The 13,426-nt window shown below is 46.0% G+C and overlaps 1 protein-coding gene across 1 annotated transcript in view; it reads right to left on the bottom strand.

The window, feature by feature from the left end:
• Positions 1-1,951: 1,951 nt before the first annotated feature.
• LOC144115051 (nose resistant to fluoxetine protein 6-like) overlaps positions 1,952-13,426 on the bottom strand; it is a 77,576-nt gene continuing 66,101 nt past the window's right edge. Inside the window, exons 12-15 of the mRNA XM_077649181.1 lie at positions 13,025-13,145; positions 10,213-10,399; positions 3,952-4,094; positions 1,952-3,789 (exon numbers count right to left, since the gene is read on the bottom strand). Coding sequence (XP_077505307.1) covers positions 3,583-3,789; positions 3,952-4,094; positions 10,213-10,399; positions 13,025-13,145 — 658 coding nt within the window. The 3' untranslated portion in view covers positions 1,952-3,582. The remainder of the gene's footprint in view (positions 3,790-3,951; positions 4,095-10,212; positions 10,400-13,024; positions 13,146-13,426) is intronic.

The following is a 13,426-nucleotide window of genomic DNA, read 5'->3' as shown; positions in this document are numbered from 1 at the left end:
TACCGGATGGTATTATTAGAAACTCTCACTAATATACTTTTTTTATTTCCTCGATTTCTGACAACTGCTACTTTCGGCTGTACATGAATGTATCTGTACCCTTTTTCCTTAACAAAATCCCCTAAGTGTACTTGTGTTGTATTGCTCTATTGCATTGTTTAACTGCTGCACTCGTGTTGTATTTGACAGTGCGGGAATATGTTTGTGCTATTGTAACAGGGTAAGTGTTTTATGTAAACAAAATGTGATTCTGCTGCTGCAGACTGTACACAATTGGGGGCTAAGGCCTCGTCAGGCTTCCGAGCCTTTAGCCTTACGCCACCCGCAGGGATTAATTGTATTACTTCTTGAAAATAAATAAAGTTACTTACTTCACCTGTACTCACGCAACATTCCGTTCTGGCCGCCTGCTGGACGCGTTTTCCAGTACACGATCGACAACCACGCCTGCTCTAAGCTGGCCGATTTCTGTGCATTGTCTGGAATCGTTAATTTCAGGTGAAGGTCCGCTTGCTTTGATATCCATTTTTTTTTTATCCATGGAAGAGGTTACGTATAGTCTACCGTGAACGTTCACGGGCCAGGGCTTGCGGGGAAAGAAATCAATCACCAAGAGCTATATTTTTGACCAACATACTTCCAGCCGACTGTATAGTAAAGAGAATGACCGTTATGTTTTGCTTTTATATCAATCGATTGATTGATTAAACAATAAATGTCCACGCGCTGAAGCAACACTGCAAGTTTCGAGGCGAGTCCTCGCGCACGGCTCCGGATTAATTTAGACCACCGGGGATTTTTTCACCTTGCTCCAAAATCGAAGTACATGGGCGTTTTTTTTTTTTCGTGTTACCTCTATTGAAATGCAACTGCCTGCCGATAACGGGGACCACAGGGCACGGCGCGCGTCGAAACGAGGCTCCTGCGGGCATTCGCCCAATAAGATTGACTACAACATAATTTGAGCTATACAAAATTAAGAACACTTGTTATTGTCCTCTTCGATTCAACCCTCGACTATTTGGCCCCCTATATCATCTAAAAATGCAGTACACCCACAACGATGGCGGCTACCGGTCAGCGCTAGCATCAGCCGTCCGCGACGACGCCCAGGCTCAGAGCAGACGGCCACTGGTAGTATTTCCTAAGTAGCGTGCTTTCCAAATCACTTGATATATCTGGTTATTACGAGAAATGTTTTACCGTTTCTTCATGATAGAAAAAAATTTCCTCAGTAATGAATGACTGAAGAAATTGCTTGCGCACGTCGATAAACCTATCGGTATTTTGCAGTCATATATCGCTTCAGGTATAAACGGCTCATATATTTTCGCGCCGCACAGTGCCTCCTTCGTGCTATATTCGACATCCATCACACAGCTACTTTTCCGCCACATTGTTTCACCAAGAAATCGACGAAGTATCAGCCAGGTGCAGAATGAATTCGGCGCACCGCATTTCGAATTATCCGAGATTTCTGGGCTTATGGACTGATCTAATCGTTAGTCGAAGGTCGTTCGTCTAATCGGTAGTTCTAATCGTTAGTCTAGTCGTTAGTCTAATTGTTAGTCGTAGATCTAATCGTTAGTCGAAGATCTAGTCGTTAGTCGAAGGAAAGCCTGCTACTTCAGAATTTGGACGTCACCATAATTGGTTTCTGCGGACGGAAGCGCGGTAGACAAAAAAAAAAAAACATCACCTTTTCTTCTGAGAAGCCCCGGGGCGGTATTTTCTAGCGATTCTTCTCCAAATCCACTACATTGCTTTTTTTTTTAAATTGGCTACCCCCCCCCCCCCCCCATTCGTACCAGAACCGGTGACTTGCTTTGCTTGCCAGCTATCTGATTTGACGTCAGAGGCGGCAACTACCGAGGATAAAGCAGCAAAGGAATAGATCAGGAAAGAGCTATTGCAAAATCCGGCCTCTGATTGGCTGGGGAAAGATATGATTGCGAAGAAGCACGCATCACAGCACACAACTCACTTTATTATCACATTCGGAGTTGAGAGGTATGAAGAAAAAAAGGAAATGGCATGCGATACAGTATTCCCGAGGATAAAAAAGTGCTTAGATATATCTATACATTGGTACCGTCATCCCGCTGGTTCAAACAGCGGCTGAGAAATAGAATAGTGAATCCAGCTCACTCAGCACGTCGTTACATTTATGTGCACGGTTTAACGCAGTGCAGTCGCCTTACTGCTGCAGTTGCCGGCTTTTCTAGGCTATGACGACACGTGCGACTGCCGTATACCGCAGGACGCATGTGCAGTTAATACCCATCAGGGCAGGCAGCACAATAACGATGTTTGAGAACGTTCTCACTGTGTTTGCCTGAAAGGAAAATTATGGACTCTTATTTACAGTGACAGCAACGCGTTATTTCTGCCGCCATGGTCGCTTTATCTTGTATTCCATCACTACGTGTTATATGACAACGCAAGTAGACAAAGTAAGAGACAAGCAAGGACTCCGGAACAGAGGGAAGGGCGGGGGCGGTTGCTCCCCCCCCCCCCCCCAATATTTAGAGAGGCAGCACCCTCCATCACTAAGTCTCCAACTGTTTGCGCACCGATCACATTTCTGGAAAACTCTAATTCTAAGACGTTATTTTTGTAAAGCACGGTGTGGCTGACCTAGTTGGCTCTGGAGCCAGTCTTAAAGCTCCGTTGAGTAGCGTAAACCAATTACGTCCCAACAGAATTCGTTGACTAACTTACCCGTGTTTACGGGCATGATTAGCAGAATTGAAACAGTCTATGCGGAAGCTTTCTTAATTGAAATCGATCGCTTCTGGCGTGTATGGACAGTCAGCGCCAAATCAAATGTGAACAAGACAGTGAAAGTGGTAACCACAAATCAAGAAGATTTCATCTGAAGGAGAATGAGTACTACTCCACCTAATTTTCATTGGGATGATGCGAAGACCTTGGCGTGCAAGTTTCAATGAACCCAGCCTGTATTCCGTCTGCAGAACGTAATATTTTTGTGCTCTTGCGTTCACGTTTCAGTTATCCTGTTCGCCTTTCATTTGACACTGATGGTACATCTTTGTAAAGCTGTATATTTTAAGTTTTATATGCATTAAACTAAGGCACCTAAGCAGTGCAGGCTAAGAAGAATACAAAAAAGCAAAAAAAAAATTGAAGAAGCATTTAAAAACAACGAATAAACTAGTAACAAGACAAACTCGAAGTCTTGTCCCCCCCTTCCTTCCACAAAAAAAATTGTTCCGGAGTCCCTGGAGGCAAGCGAAGACACCACAGCCGCTGCGTTCTGACCCGTCCTCCAGACGACTGTAGGGGCGCCACACTTCAAGGCCAAGTGAGAATACCGCAGCTGTAGTGTCCCTGCGTATCTCTGTCATATGTCTAAATGCACTGTCACGTATCCCAGCAAGCAACACCAACTCGTCCAACAGTCAGCGCTTCCGGCTGTCAGCCAGATGATTTAGTGCAGTCGTTCAAACTGGATCACGATTAAATTTTCGGCTGCGTAGTCGCACAGGGCTGACGCTTTGGCGAGAAGAAGTGATTGTTTTCTGGTGTCGCGTTGTCTTGACGCGTTGACCATGAAGGCGTCTATAGAATGCTGCTCTTGAGTTCATCCTTGGAGTTCGCGTGGTCGACGCCGTTCGCGACGCCGTTCATTCCGGCCGATGGCAGAGGTTGCTCCGCTTTGCGCTCGAATATGATCTTCTCTAGTTGAAATACGGGGGCTTCGATGAGTATGTGAAGCGCGTAGCCGAACACGATGCTCAGAGCAAAGACGCCTAGTGCGGTGTTGAGCTGTAAAAGAGAGAGGGTGGGCGGAGTTTATGTTAATGCGTAGTTTATGCAAGTTTCAGTGTGGGATTAAAAAAACAAACAAATGTTGTGATGCACGTAGTTAACAAAAAAATGTGTCATTTGTCATCGCTTTGTTGAGGTGCATTTCCTTTCGTTTCGTACCTGGAAAAGCTCATCCGTGTTGATGTATGTCCTCAGACGAATCATGCGCACAATGTAGATGAGCACGTGGACGAGGTAGATGCAGAACGTTAGCCTGGACAACGGCAGGAAGAATTTCCACGAAAACATCTTGTTCAACCAGCCTGCATGGGGAAGAGAGGAAGAGAGCAAAGATAAGCATTGTAATGAACTAGCAAGCAAACAGGGAGAGGTAAAAAGCGTTCGGAAATCAGGCAGGCATGGACAGTACCTAAGATGCATGCATCTTGGATACTATCTTTCGATACATTTTGCGTATCGGTATTAGGTTTCACTTGCCAAAAATGTATGTATCGGAGTATCGGCATCGAAATTACATTTTTAGTGTATCGTGTATTTTAATGATACTCGGTACTAAAAAAAAGTGTGCTGCAGATTTTTAGGCCGCTGCGAGTCAGACTTTGGCCCGGCGGTGCTCACTCAGCCGGTAGCGCACTGAAAAAAGGAAAGGATTAGGAAGAGACGATGTCAATGCCGTTAGCCCTGCCAGTCGTCTTTCTTCCTACGTTCGTTGTTTGGCAGACAGATGACATACAGTGGTGAACAAAAAGATACGATATTTCAATTTTTCGAATTTAATTTTCTCTAGTGCACTAAAATTTGCGCACGAGGTTCATGGGCTGACAAAATCAGACTTTTTACACAATAGTAACCAACGTTTATCATCATATTAAGCGCCAGTTTGTTCCCACGGCAAATTTATTGAACAACTGCTTTCTGCGCTGCGTGAAGGCATCGGCGAGTATAAGTTTTTTCATTATTACAAAATGAGGCAACAATTTCAAGAATGCCTTTTTACAATAATCTAATGCATCAATGCTTCACACGCAAGTCTTTTCCGGCGATCACTGCTTTATCTCGCCGAAGCATGGAGTCCAGGAAGCTGTAAGTGAACGTCTAGCCCAGGGTCCCCACTCTTACAGCAGCTTTTCGACTTTATGCTAGGCACTGCTGGCTATATTTCTCACTCAGACGACGCACGACGCTTATTAAAATATATTCAATTGAAATAACCTCGGTAGGATGCCTTGTCCACTCCATAAGGTCCACTGTCTTCTTCATCCAACCTTTCACAAGCGTAGAAAAGTGCTTCAGGTTGTAATTCTATTGAAAAACAGGTTGACGTCCCAGATTCTTGCGTGCATATGGAAGCATAACCTTTTCAAGAATGCCCTAAACAACCTCTTCGCTCATGGTACCTTGAACACACTCAAGGAGACAAACTCCATGAGTCGAGAAACAGCCCCGTGCCATTACGTTCCCATCTCTGTGTGTTAACGTGGTAAGCTGATAACGAGGTATATATAAATTATGTTTGAGGCGACGTATGCAACCGGAATCCCATCCTTCGTGCACGACAATAACTTCGATTCATCTAACTAAATCACTGCTTTTCATTCGTCACCTATCCACACCGGGTGTTTTTTTACCTAAAACATCCTGGAAACCCATTTTTTTTTTCACAGATGTGCGGCGTTTGAGCGGGGCTCCTGAAGTTTAGTTCAGCACATTGCACGCGACGTCTCACAGTCGACGGAGTTACTGTAGGGCATGATAACAGGGTAAAATCTTCTGAAATGTCGATAACTGCCAGTCTAGAGTTTTTTTTTAGGCTCGCGCGAACAATGTTTTCCTCGACAACTTGGTGGATCGCTCCGGCGTGTCTCCTGCGAAGACCGAGAAACCAAACCTCCTCTGAACCTATATATCTTCAAAACTTGTGAAGGCGTGGATTGCGCTACTCTGAAATCCAGTGAAATCTGTTGGTGTTTCGTCACATAGTTGTTGCCGCAGATAACAGCTATTCGAGGGGTCCTGATGGTGTCATGTTAACGTCACACTCCGCCCACCGCTTATAAAAATATGCTGTAATACATGCAACCGCTGAATATGTCACCTGAGTGACATCAAGTTAATAATAATTTAGAACAGATGGAAAATGAACGCAGTGAGACGAGCCCATGAAAGAATAAAAAACAAAAACGGACTGAATGTAAACAGTTACGCCCCCCAAAACTCCATACGCAAGAAGAGAGAGCATTATTACAGCACAATATATTCAGAAACAGCAAATAGATTTCCTATATCCGTGATAATTTGAATTTATGCGAAAAAAGTGAAAATATCATATCTTTTTTGTTCACTACTGAATATGTTGCGCTTCTGCACACTCAGTGGCAGAAGGGAGAAGGAGACAGGCTCACCGCTATGACAGAAACAGCACACCTTCTCGGCATTTTCGAGTTGCGGTGGAAATTGAAGACTTTTCCTTCATGCTCAGGAGCTTACAGAACATTGGTTGTTTACTTTCCGAGTACGATAAAGGGTACGGGTCAATGAGGTCACCAGCGCCGGCAGCGTTAAATGCATCAGCTGACGCATCCCTTTCATTTGGAGGAGTGATGCTACAACGAGCTGTAGTTCTCAAGAGGAGCAAGTGAAACTTGAGTTTCTTAACCATACCTCGAGGATCCTCGAGTCGACGTGATTATGCTTCACTCTTATTCGTTGACAAAAATTGGGGGTACACTTAAGCTGCGCCTTAAGGGTATGACGTGTAAGCGTCACTGGGTCCCTTCAGCGGCCTGGGGTCCTCTTTGGACATCACTTCGCAGACACGGACACTGTTCTTTATTTTATTCGTTTGTTTATTTTGTAATTTCTAGATTTTTATTTTTCACAAGGCCTCCTTTTAATCAAGTCGAACTAACGTTGAAAAGTCCACGATCTGATGAAGGACTGTGACTGCGGTGATGAAATTGTATTGCTGTTTCGAAATCTAACACAACTGAACAAGTTGGAATGTTCACTAACGACTATGAGTGCTGCAGTTTTGTAAATAACCGCCTGACTTGTATTGCATTTTATTCCCACGCCTTTGAAGAACGAAAAAAATTCTTCAGGGGTCGAGGGGCAGCGCACCTGGCTAACGAATCAAAGGACAGTGGTTCGAGTCCCGGCTCAGAGTGACTGCGTAATGGTGGCGAAATGACTTCATGACCCTGTAGACCGATGAGAAATTCTTTAGTGATGTCATCATTGTTGTTCTGTGTGATCACTGTGGGGTGTTTTAATTACCCGCGCGAGGTCATGTGGATGTGACGTCACGACCCTCTCAACCAGTCCCGATTTAATCGACACGCCAACGCCAATAACGGTGCTTTCTCCTCTGAACGGGATCCTTAACGCTGTAGCGTTATAAGCCACCTTCATAAAATACTAGACGGCAACGTGCTCGTGTGCACCTATATACAGGGGCTTTTTTCATTTGCTTCGCTTAAATTAAGCACGGCGGCATCGCGAGGCTCTTTCAGACCGACGGTTTGAGGAAATGCCGTTACTTATTGACGTTAGGTAAAAACACGTCGAAACAACATATCAGCAAGATATGCTTTGCCCAATATGAACTTTTAGCCCTTTTATTCATTATTGTTTTCCTTCTAGCCTTTAACAAAGAACGTACTTCAAACGTCTGTTATACATAGTGCTAGGGAGATAACTGTTCGGCTGTCCCAAGGGCATGAATCTTGCACTTTTTAGCACAAGGCAAAGACAGAGGCAAACGGTAAATATTGGAGTAGTAAACGAAGAGCATCAGAAACAGTCTCAAGTTTATTTGCATTACTCAAGTGCTCATATATCGGTTCGCATGAAGAACATTAGTTTAAAAAGGTTTTGCGGGGCTGCTTATGGAAGTGATTGTCTCAACGTTGCCATGGCTTCATTCCACTACTAAAATTTTAACGAAACAAGCTGCGTGAACAGTGGACTATAAAGAAATTGCAGAAATTCGTGCGGCCGGATTCATTTAAGCCCTTTCAAACACAGTGTGCTGTATCAAATACACTACAAGTTCCAGTAACGATAGAGGAATTTCTTAATTTATCAATTATTACAAGCTTTATTAATAGTGATGCTTTTAGTGGTGTGTCGAAGTATCGACGATTCAGTATCGAGTGTCTGTATCAGAAAAAAATTTAGTTCGGGATCTTGAATCGATATTGGAAATACAATTTTTGAGGGTATCGGGCATCAGTATCGGAGATACTTTTTCAAGTATCATGCGCAGTCCTGCCGGCAATGGCTATATCGGCCTTGCATGAAATCATGAAATCGCCGTATCATCTGAAGAACTGCCTACGTTTCGCGAGAGAACGATACAGCCGTGTCGAAGCACCGTTAAGAAAGTAGCGAAAAGATGCTTGAAGGAAGCCTGTGCGTCCGCACAGGTGACGAAAGACAGCGTCTTTATTAGACGATTGAAGATATTGACGGAGTGTTCCACCAGTATAAAGTGTTTTGCTAACCGACCGTGCTTCCCTCGACAGTGAATATTTAACGATAGCGGTTGCCCCGCACAGCGCATCATACGATGTCTCTTTTCATAAACGTACAACATTTGTCCGTAAAGTTCCGAGACTGAGTTCATAAAAAAAAATGCGTTTAACATAGAAATAATTTGTGCAGCACCCCTTAGAAATAGTCTCCCTTGCAGTCTATACACAGCTTCCAACACTTCTGGAGGCCTAGGAAACAGTTGGAAAATGTTTCTTTTGGCAGGGCTGTCAGCTTCTTTTTCGTGGCGTCTTGAATGGCTTCCAAGCTCCCCATCCAGCGACCTTTTAGGCCTCTCTTCACACGAGCAAACAGGAAAAAAATCGTATGGGGAGAGGTCAGGCGAGTATGCGGATGGGGAAGTACACTGTACTTGCTGCACTTGGCGAGAAATTTTGTCACGCTGAGAGCAATGTGCGGCCTTGCGTTATCGTGGAGAAGTCTCCATTGTCCAGATGCCCATGAGTCAGGGCAACGGCTTCGCAGTGCATCACGGATGTGTTGGAGCACGCGGACATAAAACTCCCAATTCACCGTCTGCCCTTGTGGGACGAATTCGTGGTGTATGCCACCTCCGGCATCGAAAAAACTATCAGCATCATCTTTGTTTTGGTCTTCTGTCGCCGCACCTTTCTCGACGCCGGATCGCTTGTGCACCGCCATTCGGCGCTCTTCCTCTTTTTTTTTTTTGAGGATCTCATTGAAAACACCATGTTTCGTCTTCAGCAATGATGCTGTCGACGAATGCAGCATCCTTCTCTTCTTCGGGGAGCCAATCAGCCGTCACTGATGCCCGCGTGTCCTGGTCAGGGAGTGCGGCACATGTCTGGCATTAGCTTTCGCTTCCCCAAGTTCTCAGGCAAAATTTGGCGGCATGTTGTCTTACTAATGTCGAGAGCATCTGATAGCATGCGAACTGTAATGGTGCGGTCTTGCTGTTCGATTTCCTTGATCCGAGCCCCGTTGTTTTCATTCTGTGAGGTTGAAGGGCGCCCCTGCTTTGTGTCGTCTTCCACCGACGTTCTCCCCGAAACGAACGCCTTGTGCCAATCGAAAACCCGCGGCCGCGATAATGTCTCATCGACGTAAGCGTCACGAAGCAGCACATACGTCTGTGTGGCTGTCTTTCCAAGCTTCACACAGAATTTTATGCTTACACGCTGTTCGAGGTGAACGTCCATCTCTCCACATTCACTCACAGTAGAATGCGCAGATGACTAGTGACGTTTTTTTTTTTCTACATGTAGTGCCGTGTAGCGGCTGCCACAGCAATTAACATAAATAGCTCAGGTTAGGCCGAAAAGATGGCGCTACATATACGCACCAACATTTGTTTTGGGGAATCATTTCCAGAGAAGAAAATAAATCAGCCTCGAAACTTTACGGACAAAGGTTGTAGATGAAACCCGGAAACCGCGAGGCGCATAAGGTTGCTTAATCACGAGTAGGCTATGGAAAAAATCTAAGGAGCGCAGTGGTGGTGCGCAAAGTCATCGACAAGTTACTTATTACTAGAACATCATTAGATAGTTGTTTACGCGTGTTTAGCATTCTGAGTACAGTCACGTTATTATCGCCAGTTTTCTACCCGGATTCTCCAGCAGCTCCGGTACGCGGCTCCTAGTGACTCGACTTTCTTTTTAATTTTTTTTGTCACCGTGCCCTATTGCTGGCATGATCGAAATCGGAGAGGTGTATTGCTGTCAAGCGCAGTGTTCTTCGAAAGTTCCCAGTGTGCATGACCCATGATCGGCTCCTTGTACTTGTGGCGCTCTAGGCAGTGAGGAGATAACCTTTAATTGCACTGGACACTATCCGAAAGCCACATTGCGCGCATGTGTTTTCGTCTTTCCACCGGTCGAGTGCACAGCTGTTCACGTCGCTTACCCCCTCTTCCGGTGGCGCAGGCGTACGTGGGCCAGAAGAAGCCGAGAGCCCAGGCGACTCGGTGGAAGCCGCCGTAGATGGAGTTAGTCACGTCGTCGGGCAGCTGGCCCTGGTTCCAGGGCACGGTGATGAACATCACCAGGCAGACCAGAAACAGCGACAGACACCACAAGAGGGCCTGCAACATCTGGTTACGCGGCGGAACAAGAACGGGGACATTTTTGAGAAAAAATAAACAAACATGCAAGTGCATTGCAATCACGGTACTTGATAAAAGCCATGCCGCCGCCTCGATATCTATAGGTTCATTTCGATGGTTCTTCAATGCGGTTGTTTAAAATCCGAGCGTGGTCAACTTTGGTTTTATCTTTCGTGTAAAAGGAGAAATAGTAAAGTTTCCTGTATTACGCTCGATCAACAGAAACGGCAGAAGCTGTCGCACACTGTGCGCCTAAACGCCGAAAAGTAGAGGTTGAAAGGAAAAAAAAAAGTGCGGTAGTTAGCCTTGACACGAATAATTCAGAGGGACAAGCTGACGCCGTGGTGCTCGGTTTGGACACGAATTATATACAACGTTCGCGCTGGGCTTCACGCACGGCTGGGTATTGTCACCACTCACACTTTCGCGCACGGCCAGGGGTAGGAGGCTAGACTAAGTTTCGGTTTCCACTACTGCCGTGCATCCAGTGACTGGAGAACTCATGTTTAAAAACGAATAATTCCTGCGCACGCAGCGTTCGTGCATTATTACTAGTGCGAAAGCACTGCTCCAGATGTGCCAACCTCGAGCAAGACTCTTCTCTTGTCCCGTGCTGTGAATCCGAGTTTCGGGCAAGCTCGGATTAGTTCAGAGGAGCGTCGCGCAAGCTGTAGCCAATGGGAGGCAGGTGGCATCATCATCATCATAATCATCATCATCATCATCATAATCATCATCATCATCATAATCATCATAATCAGTCTGACTTCGCCCACTGCAGGGCAAAGGCCACTCTTATATCTCTCCAATTAAGCCGGTCCTGTGCCAGCTGCAACCACCCTACCCCCACAAGTTTCTTAATCTCAACCGCCCACCTAACCTTCTGCCGCCCTCTGCTACGTTTGCCTTCCCTTGGAATTCAGTCCGTTACTCTTAGGGATCATCGATTATCTTGCTTTCGCATCGCATGTCCTGCCCAAGCCCATTTATTCCTCTTGATTTCGACTAGGAAATCATTAAGCCGCGTTTGTTCCTTCACTCACTCTGCCGGCTTCCGGTCTCTTAACGTTACGCCTATCATCTTCCTTACATAGCTCGCTAGGCAGGTGGCAGTTAAATTAATGATTAGTCGCGAGGGGCTGCTCGGGGAGGGCGACATGGGCCGCACAATCCCTACCGGTGGCTGTGATAGAAACAGCCACCTGCCAGTGCAGTGGCGCATCGCTTAACCGCTGTGCCACTGCGGTTGTAGTGGTGCCATCTATGAATGGTAAGTAGGGAATGACCAATTCTGCTCACGTGGGCACTAACCACTAATGCTGTTGGGTTATACCCTTAAGGCGGAGTTAAAGTGTCCCCTCCAATTGAAGAATGAACTCCCGCTTTCGCACGTCTACTCCGTCGAACTACGTTAAACCCGTGCCACTTATCTAACGCGCACTCAATAATTTGCCAAGAATGAGCTTAAGGCTTTACAAATGATAGGTTTTCACTCTTTCCCTTTCACCGAAGCAGCTTTCTCGTATGTTGGACGGTGAGAGCATGTGTGCATGCACGAATTGCCGAAGGCATCGGAAAACAAAGCTGCTGTTTGTGCCGGTGGTGGTTCGAATCCCGCCTGCAGATGGCAGGTTTTCTCTTGGTCGCTCCGAGGAGGGACGGACTACTGTCGTCCATTCGGCGGACCGGCTCTATCCGAGGTATTCATGTGACGCCACGCGCGCCATCTTGTGGTGCAGCGCGCAGCTTCAGCGGTGGCGATAAGTTGATTACAGATGCTTGCAGCCTTTCACCATGCTACACGCAGCACTAAATAGCCACCACTGTGACCGCCAGCGCTGTGACCAGCCACCAGCGCTGTAAAAACGCAGCGAAAAGCGACCTGGGAAACTTGAGCGCACAACGAATTGAACAGCTATAGTAGCATTGGAACTTGGAACGGTTTTGTCGACTGCGTTTGAGACGATACAGCGCTTCGAAAAACTTGGATCTTTCGCCGTCTTGGGACCGGCCTGACAACCAGGAGCACGTACTGTTAGTTAGCGCACACGCTAGCCTATCTTCCAGTAGAATTGGCAGGCTGCACGCTTGGGCGAACTGGTGGTTCATAATTACGTATCAAGCCGCACGAGCACGTCGCACGAGCTTATACGCAAAAAACGAAGTTGTCTTTCTTTTTTTTAATATGTATTTTTTTCGAATTCTGCAGGCAGGCTTCCCCATACGTTTAAAGCGTTGCCAGCAGTATAACAGAACGCAGCCTTTAACACAGTACGATACGTGTCAACTGTTACTTTACAGTTCTAGCATCTAGAAATGCGCAAGCAAAAACATGCTTCTTGCGTTGATGTCAACCACGGGCTCCGTCTTTTATTGCTGGTGTTATACTCTGTGGAGAAGCCTGCTTCCAGAATTTCGCATGCATAATGTGTTCAACTGAACTTACTGTTTTAATAAGTTTGTGAGTAGGCGGCATGAGCACCCGGATGCTTTAAGATTGCGGGTCATGAGTAAGGAGATCGACAGCATTTGTCTTGTTTTCGACGATGCCGCGACGACTTATTTTCACAGCAGTGCTGCGTGGAATCGAGAGCAGCTGAACCGGTTACGTACCAAGTGAATGTGCTTGTTTTTATGTTGACTCGCCACGTAGCCGCAGAGAACTCCAACGACGTAAGTGGCCACGTGGGTAAACGGTCGAACGTAGACGTAAAAAAGTGTCTTCTCAATTCTCCTAAGAAATGGAAAACGGCTCTCGTTTAGAGCGGAACACAGCAAGGAGCGCTACCTGGGCGTAAGCCTTGCATACAAACTTGAAAACTCAAAAGTCTCTGAAAAACTATGACACCGTATACTTCAGTTTCACAGGTCATAACAATTCGGTAAAATGCACACTCCTATGATATGGCGAACATGAGCCAAGTAAGAGAGCGGCATTTTAAATAACAAGCCAACAGCGTAGCGTCACCACACATATTATTGAGCAGATCTAGTTATTCTGGGGAGTAGCTAGCG

Source organism: Amblyomma americanum, chromosome 1, assembly GCF_052857255.1.
Source record: "Amblyomma americanum isolate KBUSLIRL-KWMA chromosome 1, ASM5285725v1, whole genome shotgun sequence".
NCBI classification, from domain to species: Eukaryota; Metazoa; Arthropoda; class Arachnida; order Ixodida; family Ixodidae; genus Amblyomma; species Amblyomma americanum.
This window is presented reverse-complemented; position numbering and strand designations above follow the sequence as displayed.